Source organism: Amyelois transitella, chromosome 25 (genome assembly GCF_032362555.1).
Source record: "Amyelois transitella isolate CPQ chromosome 25, ilAmyTran1.1, whole genome shotgun sequence".
NCBI lineage: Eukaryota > Metazoa > Arthropoda > Insecta > Lepidoptera > Pyralidae > Amyelois > Amyelois transitella.
The window spans coordinates 269,822-290,572 of NC_083528.1; the positions used below are offsets into that span (position 1 = coordinate 269,822).

Here is a 20,751-nt window from a genome sequence, read left to right on the forward strand (position 1 = left end):
AATAAGAAACAAACTTTTTGCCTGATTATCCTGGGTCTTGGATGTTAATCTATATAAGTAAGTATTTATTATAAAATAATTATAGTATTGATTAGTTACTATCTCGTAACACAAGTCTTGAACTTCGAGTTAAACTCAATTCAAAATTCAAATTTTTTTATCAATTATTATAGGATACTTCATATCGCTTAATAATTGTCAAATCTTTTGGTTTCACAACATTGGTTGATGTCAAATAAATTACTTAAACCTAAGTTTACTGCCGCTTCCAAGGCGTCAGTGTTATTTGTTCCGTATATATTTATTAATATTAGTATAGACATCGAATACGGAACCCATGATTTAGAAAGCCGTGTCACACTTCGTAATTTTTGTCAACAGAAGTTACATTACCTTCCATCTTTTCATCCCATTTTTATTTCAAATCCGCCGCGGACTTCCGTCTTCCTGCAGGATTCAGGGCACAGAGCACAAAACTAACCGTTTGCGGTTGATCGTCCTTGCTTTGTGGTTAAAGGGCAGGCCTTTGTGCGAAGGTATTGAGGTTTGATGCCGCTACATTGAGCCAATCAGTGGGACACGCCTGGAAGACACTGATAGTTAAGGCGATGATGTCCCTTCAAATTTTCACATGCATAGGTACATATAATCACGTCTATATCGATTGCGGGGTAGACAGAGCCAACAGTCTCAGTCAGTAAAAAGACTGAAAGGCCATGTTCAGCTGTTCGGCTTAATGATTGAATTGAGATTAAAATAGTGACAGGTTGCTAGCCCATCGCCTAAAAGAAGTATCTCTAGTTTAAAGGTCTATCCCTTAGTCGCTTAAATTTTTGGTGTATTTAAGTTTATATAGATAAAAAGAAGACAAATGTCCCTAATATCCAAAAGGACTTTTCTTGCAAAAATAATAATAAATAATGAATTAAAAATATAATAAACTTACCTGAAACGAGCTTGCATGAAGAGAGTTATGAATGTGGATGAAGCGAAAGAAGTATACAGGGATCGTGGCAAGTGGCAACATGTAGTTTGCTCCGCTCCGGGAAAAACGAGTAATTTTATGCATGTTGTAATATAAACTTATATTTACCGTGAAATTAATAAACAGGCTTAGTAATTAAACACAACCCTATGAATATATTATTACTTTTATATTTTAATTTAAAAGTAAGTATTTTTTGTAACCTTTTCTCACTTTCTACGTGAGATCGGCACAGTATGTTAGTTTTTTCCAATTACTTATGTCACCTGCCAATTCACTGGTCACTCCCTTTCTACTCATAATATCCTTTACATCGTTCATCCACGTCTTTTACGGTCTTCCTCTATTTCTAATTCAAAAGTATCAAAACAAAAAAAAATATTTCCTTAACTGGTGACAACCTCCTCCTGATAATATAGCTGTATATATGTTAAGAAAATTAAACAACGTGACATGTCATCGCCTTAACTGGCCAAAAAAAATAACAAGAGTCGATTTTTACCGACACCCCCAAACATTCACTGAGATCCCACTAAACACTTCTAATCCCTTACTCTACAATACAACGTACCTCAATATTCAACTTCCGGCATCAATGCAACTTCCGAGCTTCTCAAAGCTGCCGAAATTCTAAAGTTACCGATGACCGGTGTTTGGAAAATGTTGCCAACGGTATCCGATGAAAAAGCGCGATAATATACCGAAAAAGTGCCAAATTGCCAGAGATAAGCGCTAAAGAGTTAAAGGTAGGTATTTTTAAAAATTTAAGTTTGAGCATACAATTCACGTTTTGCATAATTTGCAAAAACGGTATTAAGTTTTGTTAAAAACAATTTTTAACTGAAATATTTATATTATATTAAAATTATATGTATAAAATATTAAATAAAATCTTCCCACTCCTAGGGAAGGTCTAGACGAACGTACGTTGATCAAACTCTGATAAATGACGTCCTGGCAAATGGTCTGGTCAAGAGCACCCGAAACCGCCGAGCTTGCATGAAGATGATTGATGTTTCAATGTGGACAATGAGAAACTAAGCAGAGATCGTGGCAAGTGGAAAGATGTAGTCTCTGCCTACCCCTCCGGGTGACGTGACGTGAAGTGACGTGTTTTTAATGTATGTAGGTACGTGTATTAATCTCTTGCTCTAATTATGGGCGCTGATGTAACCAAGAAATCGCTAAATGTCACAAAAAGAGCTGAGTTGGCAATCGTGTGAGAAACACAACGTAATGTATTAACGGAATAGCTTATTGATAGAATTTTGTAATTCTTGGTGTAATTGTCGATTGATATTGTGTCATAAAAGAGGTTCGTGTAATCCATTATTAAATTCTATTTAAATAAATGTGAATGTTACATCGCACGAATTTGTACTTTCTTATAAACTGCATCATATACCTATTGTGATGAAATATTTGTACAATTTTGTATTGAGTATTATTCTACTCGTACTCATAATTTAAACAACTTTCCAAATTGTGTCTGTAATATTGTAAAAATAAAATATTATTAAGTGATTTACGTTATACATATATATATATATATATATATAAAACTTATTACTGAAGGACTGACAGACAACACACAGGACAAACTGTTTGTTTGTTTGTTTGTTTGTTTGTTGCACATCTTTATTGCACAGAAATTAACACAGTTACAAGAAATAGTACTTACATATGTAGTTATAAAAGAAATAAATCACTTGCAATGGCGGACTTATCCCATGAAGGGATCTCTTCCAGTCAGCGGGCAAACAATAAAGGAACTAGATAATTAAGTTAAATAGCGACACGCCGCTGTATTATTAGCAATACATACAGTCTATATCCCTTGCGGGGTAGACAGATCCAACAGTCTTAGAAATACTGAATCGCAATCGAGATTCAAATAGTGACAGGAAGCTAGCCCACCGCCTATAAGAAGGATCCCAAGTTAATTAGCCTTTTCCTTAGTCACCTTTTACAACATCCATAGGAAAGTCCACAACTGCAAGTCATCTGTTTCTTATTTCTTTTTTATTCGGGCACCTCTTAATATAACACCCTCTTTTTAAGAGAACTGTCTCAGTTAATAACATTTATTCAAATCCAATTAACAATTCCCAAATACATTTCTGCTCTGTCTGTCCATTCGCGTACTTATTTCTCGCGAACTCGCCCCCGCCTCTAATAGGCTTACGTGTGATTGTCGAACTGTGTTGTGCTGTATTGTATTGTAATGTATTGTAACAGACAAAGCGGGATTACACTATTGTCGGAAAACTCGTGTTTTGTGCAAATTCCACGCTCGCAGTGTGGACGCGGCCTTATTCTGATCGATTGCAGATGTTAATTATTTAAGTTTAAGGTTTTAATTTTATTATCAAATAAACCTGTAGATTTACTTGTTAAAATGGTAATTCATATCTATATATTCATATCACCTTATTCATATTTTTCCATTGATGCCGTAAAAGGCGATGAAGGTAAAGTCAAATAAATTTGGGATTCTTCTTGTAGGCGTGTATCTTTTTATTATTAGGGTAAATCATTTTCAGAAACAAACTCCCTTATTTGTTCTTGTTTATCTGTGGTACGGCGTCTTGAAAATACATGGCATTTGTGTCCAAGCATTTTGTCGTTCTATTCTTTAAATAAATAATAAATATATCGATTAAACTCTCGCAATACAAATGTTACAGAATAAGCCCTCAATGACGGCTGCTGTCATTCTCACGAGAGACGCGTCGTCCCGAAAACTGGCAGAACTTTTCTATTGTGGACTAAATATATATTTCATTCCGATTTCTGTAATTATCATTATAGAATGTGTAGACATTACATATACCTATATCTATATGTAGTAACGACTATATCCTTTGCGGGGTAGACAAAGCAAACAGTCTTGAAAAGACTGAAAGGTCACGTTCAGCTGTATGGCTTTATAATGAAATCGAGATTCAAATAGTGATAGGTAGACCATTGCCAAAAGAAGAATCTCAAGTTTATCAGCCTATCCCTTAATCGCCTTTAACGCCATCCATTGAAAAGATACGCAGCGATCCTATTCTTTAGTACTAGGAACTACACGGGACTTTTACACATTCACATTATTCTCATTTAATTGACCTTAATGAATAGTTTACAACCTCATAACTTACCCTCTTGTATCAAACAATGAAGTTCAACAAATTTATCAAGACCTCTCGTAACTTTATTATGAGTACTCAAAACATCGATTAATATTCGACTTGCAACAATCGCCGGCCAATAAACAGGAGTTAACACGAGAGGAGGGGTTGGGAGGGGAGGGGGGGAGCAATAAACATTATGTTAACTGCACTCCAATGAACAAATCATATAAAAAGCGAGGGAAATCGTAATAACCGCATAGAGTTGGTTGTTGTAGGTATAGAACTGGCATTATTTTAACTTTTTTCTTGTTTTTGTATTTCTACATAATTTAATGTATCTTGTCTGTCAGACATGTTACTTTCTTGCTTTCTTTCTTCTTTGAAATCAAAGCATTGTGTTTGAATCTCAAATTTCTTTGTTTGAACTCACTCCAAAAAGTCTGTAACGAAATTGGCTGAAGAATGACTAAATGTGCTTTTTAAACAGTTTAAAAACCTTTAAATTTAATTTAAAAACTTTTATATAAATCGACGAAAAATCCCTCGTATTATATATCGATCGTAAGCGTCAAGCAGTTAACTTGTTATACAGCAGCGTTATATCGTTATTCTGTATAAGCCATAATTAAGTATGTTTATTTGTCTCTTTCTTTCATATTTTCTTAGTTTTTTTTTGCTTGGGAAAACAGGGTACGCTTTTAAAGACAGAACTAGGAGTAACGGGGGGTTTTTTTTTAATTTTCCATGTCAAACCGCATTTCTGCGCATTCTTCTCATGATTAGGCAAGTTGAGTAGAGCTATGGGGGTATTGCAATAGAATAATATTGTAGAAGTCGGATTCGTAAGTATTTCAATTTAGGCATACCGTTTATTTTACTTTAACTGAATACTTTAGTGTTAGATATATTTTTGTGATGAAAATAAACGTTTATTCATTCATTCAAATTGCTAAGATCCCTGCACACCCATCAACCGAAAAGCAACCACATCTTAAAAAAAAATCGTCACAAAAATTGCCGCATCTATAACTTTTCTAAGTCTAAGCAGCCGCGGGTTTTTGAAGAGCGCGCAGATTGTAGGGGGGAGCGCGCGTCACAATCAAACGCGAACAATATGCTGCGCTGTCGGCCCGAGTCAGATGTGACGTCACGGATCCTGTTAGTGCCAGTTTGATGACGGAGAAATTATTGTTTGTTTGGAGGTTAGGTTGTTTTTTTTTTAATAGGAAAGCGTCGGCTGTCATTTCAACAAGGTTAAATTGCGTGAGGTGCATAGAGGCACAGTTTCAAATCCTGCCTCGGCCGTGTGCCAATGATTATTTTCTGGGTAACATACATTAGTTGGATAGCCAACCGATCATCTTGCGGTGAGGGATAACATCAGGAAGTCTGTAATTTATGCCAAATTGATCATGATCCAAAACGTTTTAATTTCCTCTACAAAGTTCACAGACGTCGCTACTTGTAAATACCAAACTTTGCCAATCCAGTCCAATAATCATCACCAGCATAGTCAAAGGTGCACCCCGTGCTCCACTTCAGAGAGATGAGGATGTAACCAGAACTAAAGACAAGAGGAAGAAGAATATGAGCTGTCTGCTCGGGTCAGATGTGCCGTCTTAAATCCTGTTAGAGCAAGTCAAATTCAAAATTTTATACAAATTCAAAATTTTTATTTATTATTATAGGATTATAGGATATATCGCTTAATAATTATCAAAACGTATGGTTTAACAACATTGATTGACGTCAAATAAATTACTTAAAACTAAGTTTACTGCCGCTTCCAAGGCGTCAGTGCAGAAGAAGCGGTAACAAACTGCACTGCAGCATTTTCTTCAAATCGTCAAGTTTTATAAATGAAAAATTATCACACATACATACATATAATCACGTTTTTATCCCTTGCGGGGTAGACAGAGCCAACAGTCTTGAAGACTGATAGGCCACGATCAGCTGTTTGGCGTAATTTTAGAATCGAGATTCAAATAGTGACAGGTTGCTAGCCCATCGCCTAAAAGGAGAATCCCAAATTAATAAGCCTATCCCTTAGTCGCCTTTTACGACATCCATGGGAATGAGGTGGAGAGGTCCTAATTTTTTATTTTTGTTAATTAATTATATATGTTAATTATTGTTTGTTGAGATTAGGTTATTTTAAAATGGTATGAGGGAAATGTGTGGGTCGAAAGGTTAAGGTATGAAAATACTATGTGTAATATAATCCGTCCTACAATTAAGAATAAAAGTTTTGAATTTGAATCTCCACCATATAAACCTACAAAAAATTCACTGCAAATTCACCTGTTTCACCACGTCATAGAGTTCTATGCAAAGGTGACTTGATGTGCGGTTAACTGGTACTATATCATTTGACATGTCAGTGTCATGGCGGCGTGTTCAGCCAATTGGCAAGTAACGCGAGACGTGATCAAGTGACGTACTATGCTTGCCCCCGGGCTCCGCTTGTCGGAGCAAAACAAATTGGTTGGTACTAACGAGAGCTGGGGAGAAGAGAATAATATTCTGAACTATCTGAATTACTACAATAGATTGTAACACATCGTAGATATACATATTTTGACGTCCTCATCTTTTGGTGCCGTGTGGTTCCCGGCACATACATACATACATACATACATAAAATCACGCCTTTCCCGGCACCAATACAAAAAAACAGAATAGGACCACTCCATCTCTTTCACATGGATGTCGTAAAAGGCGACTAAGGGATAGGCTTATAAAATTGCGATCCTTTTTCTAGGCCATGGGCTAGCAACCTGTCACTATTTGGATCTCAACTCTATCATTAAGCCAAACAGCTGAACGTGGCCATTCAGTCTTTTCGACACTGTTGGCTCTGTCTACCCCGCACGGGATATAGACGTGACCATATGTATGTATGTATGTATTAGTAAAAAAATTCAAGATCAAGAGTTTGTCAAGCCCAAACTATCGAGCCCCAACTTCAAGAACAAAAGGTCTAACGGTCGTTTAATTAAAGTCAATCTGCTGCCGCCATTGTGCTTTTACAAAGCTTTTGAAGGCACAAAAGCGCAGCGCGATCTCGGTGTTTTCGTAACTCGTAATTATACGGACTCGAGTTACTGCGTGCCGTTTGACGCGACGTGAGGCCAGTGGTTTGTGAACTGTTTGTGATTGGCTACAAATATTTTACATACATACATACATATATAATCACGTCTATGTCCATTCCAAGGTAGACAGAGCTAACAGTCTTCAAAAGACTGATAGGCCACGTTCAGCTGTTTGACTTAATGATAGAATTGAGATTCAAATAGTGACAGGTTGCTAGCCCATCCAATCCTCAGTTTACAAGCATATCCCTTAGTCGCCTTTCACGACATCCTTGGGAAAGAGATGGAGTATACCTATTCTTTTTTCTTCTTTATTTTTTAATTATAATATAATTTATACCTATTGTACAAATCTGAATCATATGGTATGTGTCATAAATAGTTTGTTACCAAAGTGGACGAAATGAACAACTTTGCTTCAGGGTCAGTGGTTCGCTGTTCTCTCTCCACTTTGTACGGACTTCGATACTCTCAGTTTTTAAGCCACGATATCTGTGTGTGTGTGTGTGTGTGTGTGTGTGTGTGTGTACGTACTAACTGCCATTTATATTTATCGGCCAGGTTGAGAACCGCTGCGAAGGCGGTCCACCTCTATAATTTCGACTGTTCAGTTCACACAATGCGCCGCATGCGCACGAGCTTACAAAACCTCGCGAAAGCTAACAAAAGCTTTATAAAAATTACTCGGATAACGGCAGCCATTCGATACGGAACCGGAAGTGGGTTCGAGAGTCAATTTTGTTTATGGATTTTTGATTTTGCAGTTGGCATTGTTTGGATTTGCATTGACATTTTAAAAAATTACGAAGCAAGAGTGAATAGACACTATTTGCTTGCTTGCAGAAATATAAACATGCCACCTAAGGCCAGGCCGATTGAGGTGAAATGCACTCAAATCTATTATATTAAAAAAATCTGAATAAAAGTTGAACCAAAATGGCGTCTCTTTCTCATCTTTAAGAGACCCCAGTCTCATTCTTAGCTGTTAAGTTTAGAAGCCATATTATTGTCATTGGGAAGAGATTTTTTTTTAATATAACTGGTGTGAATTACCATCAAATATTTGTACTATACTTACTAGGCTGTTTAAAATTTCTTTCTTTAGTTTATCCCTGTATTGTTCCTGGCTGAAAGCGTTATGCTTCGGGGTCTACGGTCCACTTTCCGACATTTATGACAGGGCAGACAGGCGTGATTTTATGTATGTATGTTATGACATTTCTCGGTCCATTTCGTCCCGTCTTTGACTTACTCACTTTTAAGTTTATTAACTCGCATATTACCATTGATAACCTGTATTAGGATTTCTTCGGCTTGCCTCTTCCACCTGGACCCGCGGAGGCAGCATGGCAAGACATTTTTTCCCCAGAAAGCCTGGAGGCTTCCTGAAGACGTGATAGTATCAACTTTCATTATGTCTGCTAAGTCAGGTGTTTCAAATGTAATTAACATACATAGAATCACGTTATCTCTTAAGAGGTAGACAGAGTCAACTGTCTTGAAAATACTGAAAGACCACGTTCAGCTGTACTTAATGATGGAATTGAGATGAAAATAGTGTCAGGTTGCCCATCGCCTAAAAATAATGCTTACATACATACAAACGTCACGGTCACGTCTATATCCCTTGCGGGGTAGCCAGAGCCAACAGTCTTGAAAAGACTGAATGGTCACGTTCAGCTATTACTATCAGCCTAAAAGTAATGTAGTTATGGTAAAAGAAACTATATATTTGTATAATGCATATGTATATTTAATTACATCTCATATTGCAGCTCAATACTATGACTACTACCACATATTCGTTTTAATAATATATTTAACTATATATTTACACATTCTGAAAGTGGATTTCCCAAAAAAAAAATTACAGCAGATCATTAAAATCTTCTAGGTATAACTTATAAAAAAATATTTCTTTCTTCTTCTTACGAGTATGCTATTTTTCATCAAAGCTAGATAAATAAATAAATCAATAAACATCATGACAATTGTTGAATCAAAAAAAAAACTTACGTCAAGCAAGTCTATTTCATTTGCAGGGTAGACAGAACCTACAATTTCAGAAAGACTGAAAGGCCACATTCAGCTGGGCGTATGGCGGAATTGAGATTCAAATAGTGACAGATTGCGTGCCTTAGTCGCTTTTTACATCCATGGGAAAGATATGTGTGGTACTATTCCAAAGTGCTAGGAACCACACGGCGAATAAGTATTGATTCGACTATTGGCTATAATACTACATGGACTACATATATACTTATTTAGAATCCATTTTATCTAAACAGTATATTTACATATTTTAAAAGTATATTTTAATTTTTAAAAATATATGTACATAGATCACAAATTTGTACACCACACTGACATACAAAAATATTTACAATACATTAAGCTATATTGAATATTCGAATATTGTTTCGGAAATCCTCCTGCATTTCCCAAAAACTACCACATAAAGATGCCTAAAATTTACAAAATTGATTTATCTAGACGATGTTATGACTGATGGATATTGTTCATGAGTCCTCGAATTTAAAATGAGAGACCCTTGTGAGCTGAACAATTTATAGTACTTATTACAACTGGTATAAAAAGCCGCTTCTTTACCGCTTCTTCTGCACTGACGCTTCGGAAGTGTAACTAAACTTAGTTTAAGTTATATATTCGACGTTAACCAATGTTTTGAAACCAAAAGACTTGACAAATCAAGTGATGTTCAAAGATACATAAATATAGATAATAATATAGATACATAAACAATATTTTTCTCAAAACTATTTTTTTACTGGGTTCATATTGTACCCATTATTAAAACAGTGACAATTTAAGTAATTAGCACGGAAATGTACAATATAATGTGATATGCAACAAATAAACTAAAATTGAAATTCACCTTTTATCGGTACAAAGAGAAAATTTACAGCCAAAAGATTTCATTTCTGACTGAAAGCCCTCACACCTACTTTTTATAGAATATGCCTCATAAAACAGTGACCAAAAGTGCTTCTATTGAAATACTGAGAGTGGAGACGGCTTAATTTTCAAACCAATTAACTAATATAAGTATACCTAATACGTAATTATCACATTCATTCTTAACTTAACTATACAGCTTATCAACATTCTTACGATTATACAGATATAATCAGGCCTATATCCCTTGCGGGGTAGACAGAGCCAATAGTCTTGACGTTCTGCTGTACGATTACTTAAAAAAACAGCAGATGCGAAAATTTTTCAAAGTATCGGACATTCGTTGTGGCAATATCAGCAGTAGGTACTTTTATTTTAAAACGACAGCACTTCATATAAATATTCACCACCGCTTTTGTTGAGTAAAGAAGTAAGAGAACTTTTGTAACGCATTTCAAGATAGTAATCTTCACAAGACCTAACATTTTATCGTGAAAATTCTCACTCGACGGATCAAATTAACTAACTGTACATCAAATCCTACTCAAATCACTCATTGGAATCGCCGAAATTATTGAAGTAAGGTGCGGCGGGTCACAACAGCTTGGAGAAGAACGTGTTGGGAGCTGTCATCCGGGACGGGTCCAAAAGACGAGGGTAAGAAGACCCCAAGAAGGGGCGGAAAGCGGCTCTACTGACCTCTTCTGCTGGACTTGGAGCGGCTTCCTGTGTGGACTCGTCTTGTGTGTCCAAAGAGGAATCGCCATTATTGGACCCACCAGCGCCTAAATGCAACTTCCTCGTATGCTTCTTCAAATCAAAATTCCTGCAGAAACCTTTCGCGCATATACTACAAGTGAACGGTTTTCTCTCGTTGTGTGTGTGCATGTGGAACGTCAGATTGTAGATCTGATGGAAGGCTTTATTGCAAATGTTGCATTTATAAGCCTTCTCCCCGCTGTGGGTGAGTCTATGGTTCTTGTAATTGCCCTTTTGGTGAAATCCCTTGCCGCAGAATTCGCAGACGAAGGGTTTGTAACCCGCGTGGATCCGAGCATGGGTGTTCAGTGTCGAGGAGCGGTTGAACGCTTTTCCACAAGTGAGGCATTTATGTGGCTTCTCCGATGTATGGATAATCTTATGTCTGCACAGAGTAGATGCCTGTCTGAACCCTTTGCCACATATCTTGCAGACGAAAGGTCTCGCTCCAGTATGGACTGGCATGTGCCTCGTTAAATTATAATGAGCGTTGAAGACTTTGCCACAATCCCCACAAGCGAAGCTCTTGTTTTTCGCTGGAGATGGAGTCGGCCCTGTGGTGGACGATACAGCATGGTCTGCCGCCGGAGCCCTAGGACTTTGAGGCCTTTGGACCGGTGATGTCGGAGCTGGAGGTCTGGGTAAGTGTAGTTGATGGGCATACGTTAAAGAGACTAGATCGGGCCCGTAATACAGAAGAGGGTAGTGTGAGACTAGTTGTCTTCTGGCCGCTGGGATGTACTGCTTGAAGGCTGAGTCCAGGAGTTGGGCTCCGTAAGAAAGGAAGCCTGGATGGTGAGGAGGTTCGGGTGAGACGGACTTCTTTCTGTCGGGTTCCATGAGCCGAGCTATGGAGAAGTTGAGGACGGGGGCGGTGGGCGTGTCCGGGGACTTGGCGCGGTCCGGGGAGGGCTCCCGGGGCCCGTCCGGCCGCTCGGTCGTCTGGAACGGCTGCATTGCATCTGTGGATAAAAGACAGTTGATGAACATACAGTTGATAGGAGTTAAAATGTTATGGATATGTTATAGACGTATAGTTTCATTCAAAAAAAAGTCTAGGCAAATAGCTCGATGAAGTTTTAATAATATGTTAATGTCGATTTAGATCGCATGTCTTTTTATTTTAACTTTATTCATAACTTTCCCCATATATATATTTCCCCATATTCGAGGCAGTAGACCAAGCAGCTGCCTTTAAAGTTTCAAGTGACCAAGTGTAAATAGAAAATAAAAACGTCCTCCGAACTGTACCGTCATTTGAATACTCCACTTCGTCAGTCGACATCAAAAATCCATTGACAAAAAGCAATTGGGGCGAATGTTTGCAAACGATTTGCGAACAAAGCCGCGACTTCATCAGAAAGGGTACAGCGTCAAACACAACCCCAACCACGCGGAATGTGGAAACTATAGAAATAAAGCCACTTCAAATAATGACAGCACAGGTTTAAGAGAACCTATATTGTTTAAAGCATTTTTCATATCATTAAAAGCATTCAATGAAATTCTTGAATGAATAAAATCGTATTTAAAATAAACGTGGTAACATATTTTTTTTTAAAGAGGCCAGCCCTTTATTTCTTTTAATTATTAAAAAATTACCTATTCTCAAGGTATTGATTGTAATATGTTCTTTCTTTAATATATATTTAATACTTAATTATATAAAAATAAATATAATATTCACTAATCATTACTAATAAATAAAAAGAGAAATACATAATTGATTATTATCATTTTCATAACATGTATTTTCAACACTTTAATTATTATAGATTGTCTTTCATCTCTCGTATAAATAAGTAAGTACCTTCATATCTATATAACATACAAATAGAGATGTCTTTGTTTTCACACTGTTTCTCGCGGATTCTGTTGTCTCCTCAGTTAAGCTTAGCTGAGTTTATGATAAATCAAGGTTTATTTCTCTCCCCTCTGTATTCCGCACGGTGCCACCCGAAGCAATTTACTTAAAACAAGTACGAACGCCTCCAACCTGCTTTGTGGTGTTTCGGGCACGCCTCGCCACAGCGCGGTGGTAACTCGTGAGGGACATTGACAAATACGAATTATTTTTAACTAGCTGCGCCCGCGACTCCGTCCGCGTGGAATAGTTATTTTGGGCATCATTGAAGCCCTCAAGGACGAATAATTTTACCCGATTTTTTCCACATTTTCCATTATTTCTTCGCTCCTAATAGTTGCAGCGTGATGTTATATAGCGTAAAGCCTTCCTCGATAAATGGTCTATTCAACACGAAAATAATTTTTCAATTCGAACCAGAAGTTCCAGTGATTAGCGCGTTCAAACAAACAAACAAACTTTTCAATATAATATATTATAATATTAGTATAGACTAGAGAGTACGCCCGCAGCTCCGCCTGCGTGAAACGAAAAATTAATTGCCGTTCCCGCGGGAATGTGCACCCCTAGACTATATAAGCAACCTACAAGCCAAATTTCAAGTCACTGGACCCAGCGGTTTGGGCTGTGTGTCGTCTGTCTGCCATAGTCACTCCCGCAAGAGATATAGACGTGACAGTGCCAACAGTCTTAAAAAGACTTATAGGCCACGTTCAGCTTTTTGGCTTGATGATAGAATTGATATTCAAATAGTGACAGGTTGCTAGCCCATCGCCTAAAAGTAGAATCCCAAGTTTTTAAGCCTATCCCTTAGTCGCCTTTTACAACATCCATGGGAACGAGATGGTATGGTCCTAGTCTTTTTTATTGGTGCCGGGAACCACACGGCACTCAGTAGGTATATGCCCTCTATAACTGGGTTTCTTGAAAAATTTGACTGAATATATTTTCAAACCTATTAGCCCTATACGAAGTAGAATTATTATTTCTTTTTGTTAATTTATGTTCTATTTGCTGAAAATTTTAACTTTGAATAAACCAATTCTTCAACACTAGAGTAAGCTGTAAGGTCAAAAGAAAAATTTCAATTGACACTATGCCAAATATCAAATCTGTCCAGCGGTTTCAGCTGTGCATCGATATGATAGTCAGTCAATCAGTTTCCTTTATACATATATTAAAAGAGAAAACGTACGTTAACCAGTTACTTATTTAGCTATTTTGTCAATTGTTATGTTGTCAACACACTAGCATAATTTATATGTTTTTTGTTAAATTTTATTGCGCTATTTGTCTATTTAATATGTATGTAATTCTTATTGTAAAAATGTTATAATGACTTTTTGTGTCAAAATAAACTAAAAAAAAGAAATACACAATGCTAAAGAGGGCAGGATCATTACGTACTCCGATTAAAATTAATACAATCACTGATTTATTTAATTTATTAAGTAAGTACGTCTCACGGTATCAACAGCTGCTGTTAATTAACAATCGAGCCGATATAACCACTTGAAACATAAATTTCCCTACAGACCACATTTCATCACAACAGACCACTTAAGACCCAGAAAACAATGTCCCTGTCCCCGGGGCAAACGGAACAATGGGGTGAAACGGAACGCGGCGGGGGTTCATTCCTGATTCGACATATTCCTAACTTCACACTATTTGTATACTAGAGGCCGCCCGCGACTTCGTCCGCATGGAAACCCTATCAATCCCGCGGGAACTCTGGGATAAAAAGTAGCCTATATGTTATTCTGGGTCTTCAGCTACCTACATACCAAATTTCATGGTAATCGGTTCAATAGTTTTTGCGTGAAAGAGTAACAAACATCCATACAAACTTTCGCCTTTATAATAGTAGTAGGATTTTCACGTTCACTTTTCAAATACTCTCGTTATATTATAAGCAGCAAAGTGCCGTGTAGTTATCGGCACTTATAGAAAAAAAAGGACCACTCCATCTCTTACCCGTGTCGTAAAAGGCGACTAAGGGATAGGCTTATATACTTGGGATTCCTCTTTTAGGCGATGGGCTTCTTGTCACTATTTGAACCTCAATTCTATCATTAAGCCAAACAGTTGAACGTGGCCTTTCAGTTTTTATAAGACTTTCGGCTCTGTCTATCCCGCAAGGGATATAGACGTGATTATATGTATTATGTCATGTTATGTAATTTATATAATAATTGCGATTGAATTAGAATCTATATATATTTTTTTACTCTATGTTTTAAATGTAGTAACATCCATTAAATATACCTAATAAGTACCTGATATCAATATAACTAGAAGTCATTAGAACTAAATTTGACTCCATATTGCTATAGTGCAATGTGAAAATTAAATATGTGGCTATTAAGGAACATGACGTAAAAGGAATAAGCTCAAATCATGTGCCGCTGTTAACCCGAGCAATATGGTCGCGAGTCGCGCCGCGCAAATAATTATAATTGGTGGTGTGTTTGATCAATTGATTCGCTGTAGCTCAGTGTTTGGGGTTTGCTATAAAAATCAGGAAGATTTGAATCTCAGTTCTGGCATTGAGCCATACGGCTCCACGCTTTTTCAAAAGACCTATGGCTCCGTCTTCCCAGTCCTTACCTTATTTTATTTGATTATGTGTATAAAAGGAAGACCAATTTTAGTCTGGACGAGTGATTCAGTTGTCAACTGAGTGACTGAGATTGCAGTAAGTTTTTTAGTGTACCGTTGTCAAACATTAACATTTGTATCATAAAATCACGTCTATATCTCTTGCGGGGTAGACAAAGCCAGCAATCTTGTAAGACTGATAGGCCACGTTCAGCTGTAACACGAATATAATAAATGCGAATATTTGTAAGTATTTGTGAATGTATTATTTCTCGTGCTTTCACGCAAAATCTACACAAAATTTACTACACTAGCATAGAATAGGTATAACATTTTATCCTGAAATTGCCACGGGTGCGAAGTCCCGGGGAACATAGCTCTTACATACAGACATCAAGTGGCGTAATAAAATATAATTCTACTTGTCTAAGTATAACATCCGCATAAAGTGACAATAATTTGTTATAACAATTTTTTTAAGTAATCTCTATTGTCGCGTAACAAGCCCCTGCGGCCCTCAGACCTCCTCATCCGGAGGATCGCAGGGGATTCAAAAGAAAACAAAGTGATTTGCTCTCATCTCTCTTCGTCGGAGTATCTACTTAACTTTGGCTCCGAGGCAACCCAGACTACTTATGTTTCGTATTATAAGTATAGGTATATACCTACACAAATCTTCTTTCACATCACAACATTCCGTTATCACGCTGTTCATTATTAACCTTGTCACTAGATTTTACGCGGTGTGGTTCCCGGCACCATTACAAAAAAGAATAGGACCACTCCATCTCTTTTCCACGTATGTCGTAATAGGCGACTAAGGGATATGCTTATAAACTTGAGATTCCTCTTTTAGGCGATGGGCTAGCAACCTGTCACTATTTGAAACTCAATTCTATCACTAAGCCAAACAGCTGAGCGTGGCCTATCAGTCTTTTCAAGACTGTTGGCTCTGTCTACCCCGCTAGGGATATACACGTGATGTATGTAGGTATACATATATCTACAAATCTTCTTTCACGTCACAACATTCCGTTATCACGCTGTTCATTATTAACCTAGTCACTCGATTTTACACCTATCTTACTCCTAAGCGCTTTCAGTATAGGGACTTACATATAGTCACGTCTATATCCCTTGCGAGGTAGACAGAGCCAACAGTCTTGAAAAGACTGACAGGCCACATTCAGCTTTTTGGCTCAATGATAGAATTGTTACTTATAATACATAATTTTTTTTACTTTATACCTGTGTTAGTTATTAAAAACTCTTCCATTATTGACTGACTGATTGACAGAAACGCAAAGCCCAAACGTTGGTCTAGATATTTGAAATTAACTTATAGGTTACCTACTTATCCGATCTCGGAGTGCAAAAAAGAAACGATTTCCCGAAATTATATATATATAGGGACGGGAATTACATACATACATATGGTCACGTCTATATCCCTTGTGGGGTAGACAGAGCCAACAGTCTTGAAAAGACAGATAGGCCACGCTCAGCTATTTGGCTTAATGATAGAATTGAGATTTAAAGGACGAACTTTAAGGACGGGAATTACCGGCATTTCTTTTTTTGTTTCACGCGATCCGACCCGCCGGCGAACGCTAGTTAGAACTACACAATGCGACTATGCGCTAGTCGCTAGTCGTCGCCGCCCAGTCGCAAACGCTTTTGATACTCGTACCATGAAACAAAAGCTTTTGTAAGCTCTCTGTTGTTCCAACTACCACACCTGGTAGCTTTCGCGATTATTAGTTTAAAACTTAGTGAAATTAATATCTATATACATACATTTATCACGTCTTCATCCTTTACGGGCATGACACGTGTTTGGAAATAAGCAACCTTTTTATGTTTGCAACTGGCCACAAATAAAAAAAGAGATTTTCAGACAGAACAAAAATAAAAAAGTGACGATAGAGAGACAAGTTAAAGAGCAATTGTTAACTTATAAGTCCCGATTGTATTTAATGTGTAATGTAATTGTTTTAACGAAAATATACAGTTTTAAATTAGTTCAGGAAGAGTGGAGTTTTAGTTGCATTTGTTTTTAAGAACATTTTTCCCGTAACATATTATTTTAAAGTACAAGAACAGGGGTGATAGTCATAATATTAGAAGGCCAACTTAGTTTAATGACTTTATTATTCATGATATGCCGTGTCTTTATTATTAATGTGGTGCCGGGAAGGCACCAATACAAAAATTATAAACTTGGGATTGCTCTTCATTAGCCTTAGAACCCGAGTTTATTAGCCTTTTCCCTAAGTCGCCTTTTACGACATCCATGAAAACCATATGTGAATTATCATATGGAGTAGTTATATTCCAAAGTTCCTGAAACCACACGACACTTAATTTGTATCTATTTAATAGCAAAATATATTTTTTAAGAGGCGCCACGGGAGCGAACTCTCGAGAAAAATCTAGTTCAATTTCCAATACACCAACGACATCAAAACCTTAATACACTCAGCAACTTCTAATCTACGCCTTTTTAGCGGATCAAAAGCTCTCGAAACTGAAACGAGCTTATCTCACGTCTCTTATCACTGAGATCTTATCAGTGGCGGCGTTATCACCGCCATTATCATTATTAGAGTGATGCAAGTTGCAATTTCTAATCACGAGATTACATCTTGGTCATTGAACTGATCTTGTCATGGAGGTGATAAGTATTTTAACAGTTTTTACATACATACATACATCCTACTAATATTATAAATGCGAAAGTTTGTGACTATGTCAGAATGTCAGTATGGATGTTTGTTACTCTTTCACGCAAAAACTACTGAACCGAACTCATCTCTTTCCCATGTATATCGTAAAAGGCGACTAAGGGATAGGCTTACAAACTTGGCATTGTTCTAATAGGCGATGTGTTAGCAACCTGTCATTATTTAAATCTCAATTCTATCATTAAGTCTAACAGCTGAACGTGGCCTGTTAGTATTTCATGACTGCTGGCTGTCTCAATTCAATATCAATGAATAAATGATTAAATTCCTGTGTTGATAAATATATATTATATACATACATACATATGGTCACGTCTATATCCCTTGCGGGGTAGACAGAGCCAACAGTCTTGAAAATTCTCAATGGCCACGTTCAGCTATTTGGCTTAATAATAGAATTGAGATTATATCAATAATATAAATAACAATATTTTCTTCCTTTGCACCATACCAGAGACAAATAGAGTCATTTCTTGTCAATTATTACCCTGACATTAAGTAAGGATCATCCCATTTCACTGACACGTCAGTTTCAATGGATTATCAACTTAAATAACTACATCTTTAAGTTCCATATAGAAATTACTGAGTTATAATGATAATCTGAGTGCTTCCGTATTTTTTTCCGTATTTTAAGTGACATACAGTTCAAATTCCAATATGTTATTTTGTTAAACTACCGTTAAACAATATTGAGGCTTATCACGTAGGCATTAAGTGATGGTTTGAAGATACGGTTTGATATAAAGGGTCGAGATGGGAGATTGAGATATTAGGCTGTTAGGATATTAGGTGCGATCACCCTTGACACGTGGGATCGGGGGTAAGATTCATTCACAAAAGATTTTTTTCTTTATAGCCATTATAAATTTTTCGTCAAATTCACGAAAATAACATAGGTACATACCTACCCCTTGCGGGGTAGACAGATCCCACAGTCTTGGAAAGACTGAAAGGCCACGTAAATGTATCCTGGATTCTTTCCAATAATTTATAGACAAATATAAAGAGTTACTTTTGTGGAGAGGTGAGGGAGTAAGCGAGACGCCATGAAAAAAAATTAAAAAATTACTGTAGTTCATCCTTGAACAATATAAAAAAAAATGTTTTGTATTTATATGAAGCGCAATCGTAATATTTATTTTTGACAAAATGATTTTTTTGCACAACTAATTTAAATTCAATTGACAGGTACTATAATAGCCATAAAATTAAATTCAATAAATGCTTATAGGTTGGAAGGTTATTCATTTCACAGGTAAGTACCTCTAAAAAGGTAATTACTCCCATCAAAAATTGACAACTTACAAAATTATCAATGCATTTTAACTTAATATTAAAAAAAAATCAAAATTGCCCTTTCACCAAAATGAAATCCTTTTCAAAAATTCCTTTATTAAAAAAAAAAAACATCCGTCCTAATAAACCGTTCGTGAATAGATCAATACATCTTTAAAAAAAACCACTTATATTCTATTTCCAAAATCACCGAGCGTAACTCCGCAAATCAAAAATCATTTTGACATCTGTCAACTCAAGACGTCATTAGAACACCCTGTCGCCGACATTCGTCAAAGTAAAACACCCTTAATCACTACCCGTCCTGGTCGCACGTACAGTAATCCGTATATCTATCTCTTTCACAATCCGATAATCTTTTGGCTGGGTCATTAAAAGAGACCAGTTCATGAAGAGCTATGTTGTTAGAAGTGTTTGTTTGGAATTCGTATTGATGGAGAGGTCTTGACGGCTGGTCGTCATTATACAGAAAATAGATTGTTTGTTATGGGGTTTAGTAAGTGTAATTCGCGGATATAAAATAATTTGCGGTAGAATTGTAAGCGTTCTGTAATAGGTCAGGATTTGTGGATTAATAAAATGGTTTTGGGTAATAGATTCTGTCATGTAAGTTTGTGATAATAATCTATTACAAATAAAATACAGTTATTGCAAAAGAATATTTCTTATGGCGTAATGGGTATGTGTTCTGAGTTACAAGGTCCCAGGTTTGAGCGTCGGTTAGGGCAAAATGAGAAACTTATTTAGTTGAAGTATATAAAGTACATACACACATAAAATCACGCCTATATCCCTTGCGGGGTAGACAGAGACGACAGTCTTGAAAAGACTGAATGGCCACGTTCAGCTATTTGGCTTAATGATAGAATTGAGATTCAAATAGTGACAGGTTGCTAACCCATCGCCTAAAAAAGAATCCCAAGTTTGTAAGCCTATCCCTTAGTCGCTTTTTACGAAATACATGGGAAAGAGATGGAGTGGTCCTATTCTTTTTTGTATTGGTTCCGGGAACCACACGGCAACATATAAAGTAACTAGGTATATAAAATGTTGAGTCACACGACACAAATTCTCATAAACATGCACGCACACATATCACTTTTTTATCCCTTACAGGATAGACAGAGTCGACTGTCGAAAATGTTGCTAGCTAAAATAATCCAAAGTTTTTATTAGCCCGAGAAGAAAAAGCAGCGTGCAGAGACTAGACAACTGAGCGCAAATTAATTCTGACGTGTAGTATGTGGAGTGACGTCTACCCCTTAAATTTAAATTTAGTCGAGTGTACTTTATGTAGGTACAGTTAAGCTCGGAATAAGTCGACTAATTTAAGTTAATGATACTTACTGCATATTACTGTGCATGA

At 36.8% G+C, this 20,751-nt stretch overlaps 1 protein-coding gene across 1 annotated transcript; it reads right to left on the bottom strand.

Moving 5' to 3' along the window:
• Positions 1–10,712: 10,712 nt before the first annotated feature.
• On the bottom strand, positions 10,713–11,834 carry LOC106137450 (fez family zinc finger protein erm-like). Its single transcript, XM_013338280.2, has one exon. The coding sequence runs from the start codon at positions 11,832–11,834 to the stop codon at positions 10,713–10,715; it is 1,122 nt and encodes a 373-aa protein (XP_013193734.1).
• Between the last annotated feature and the right edge of the window lie 8,917 nt (positions 11,835–20,751).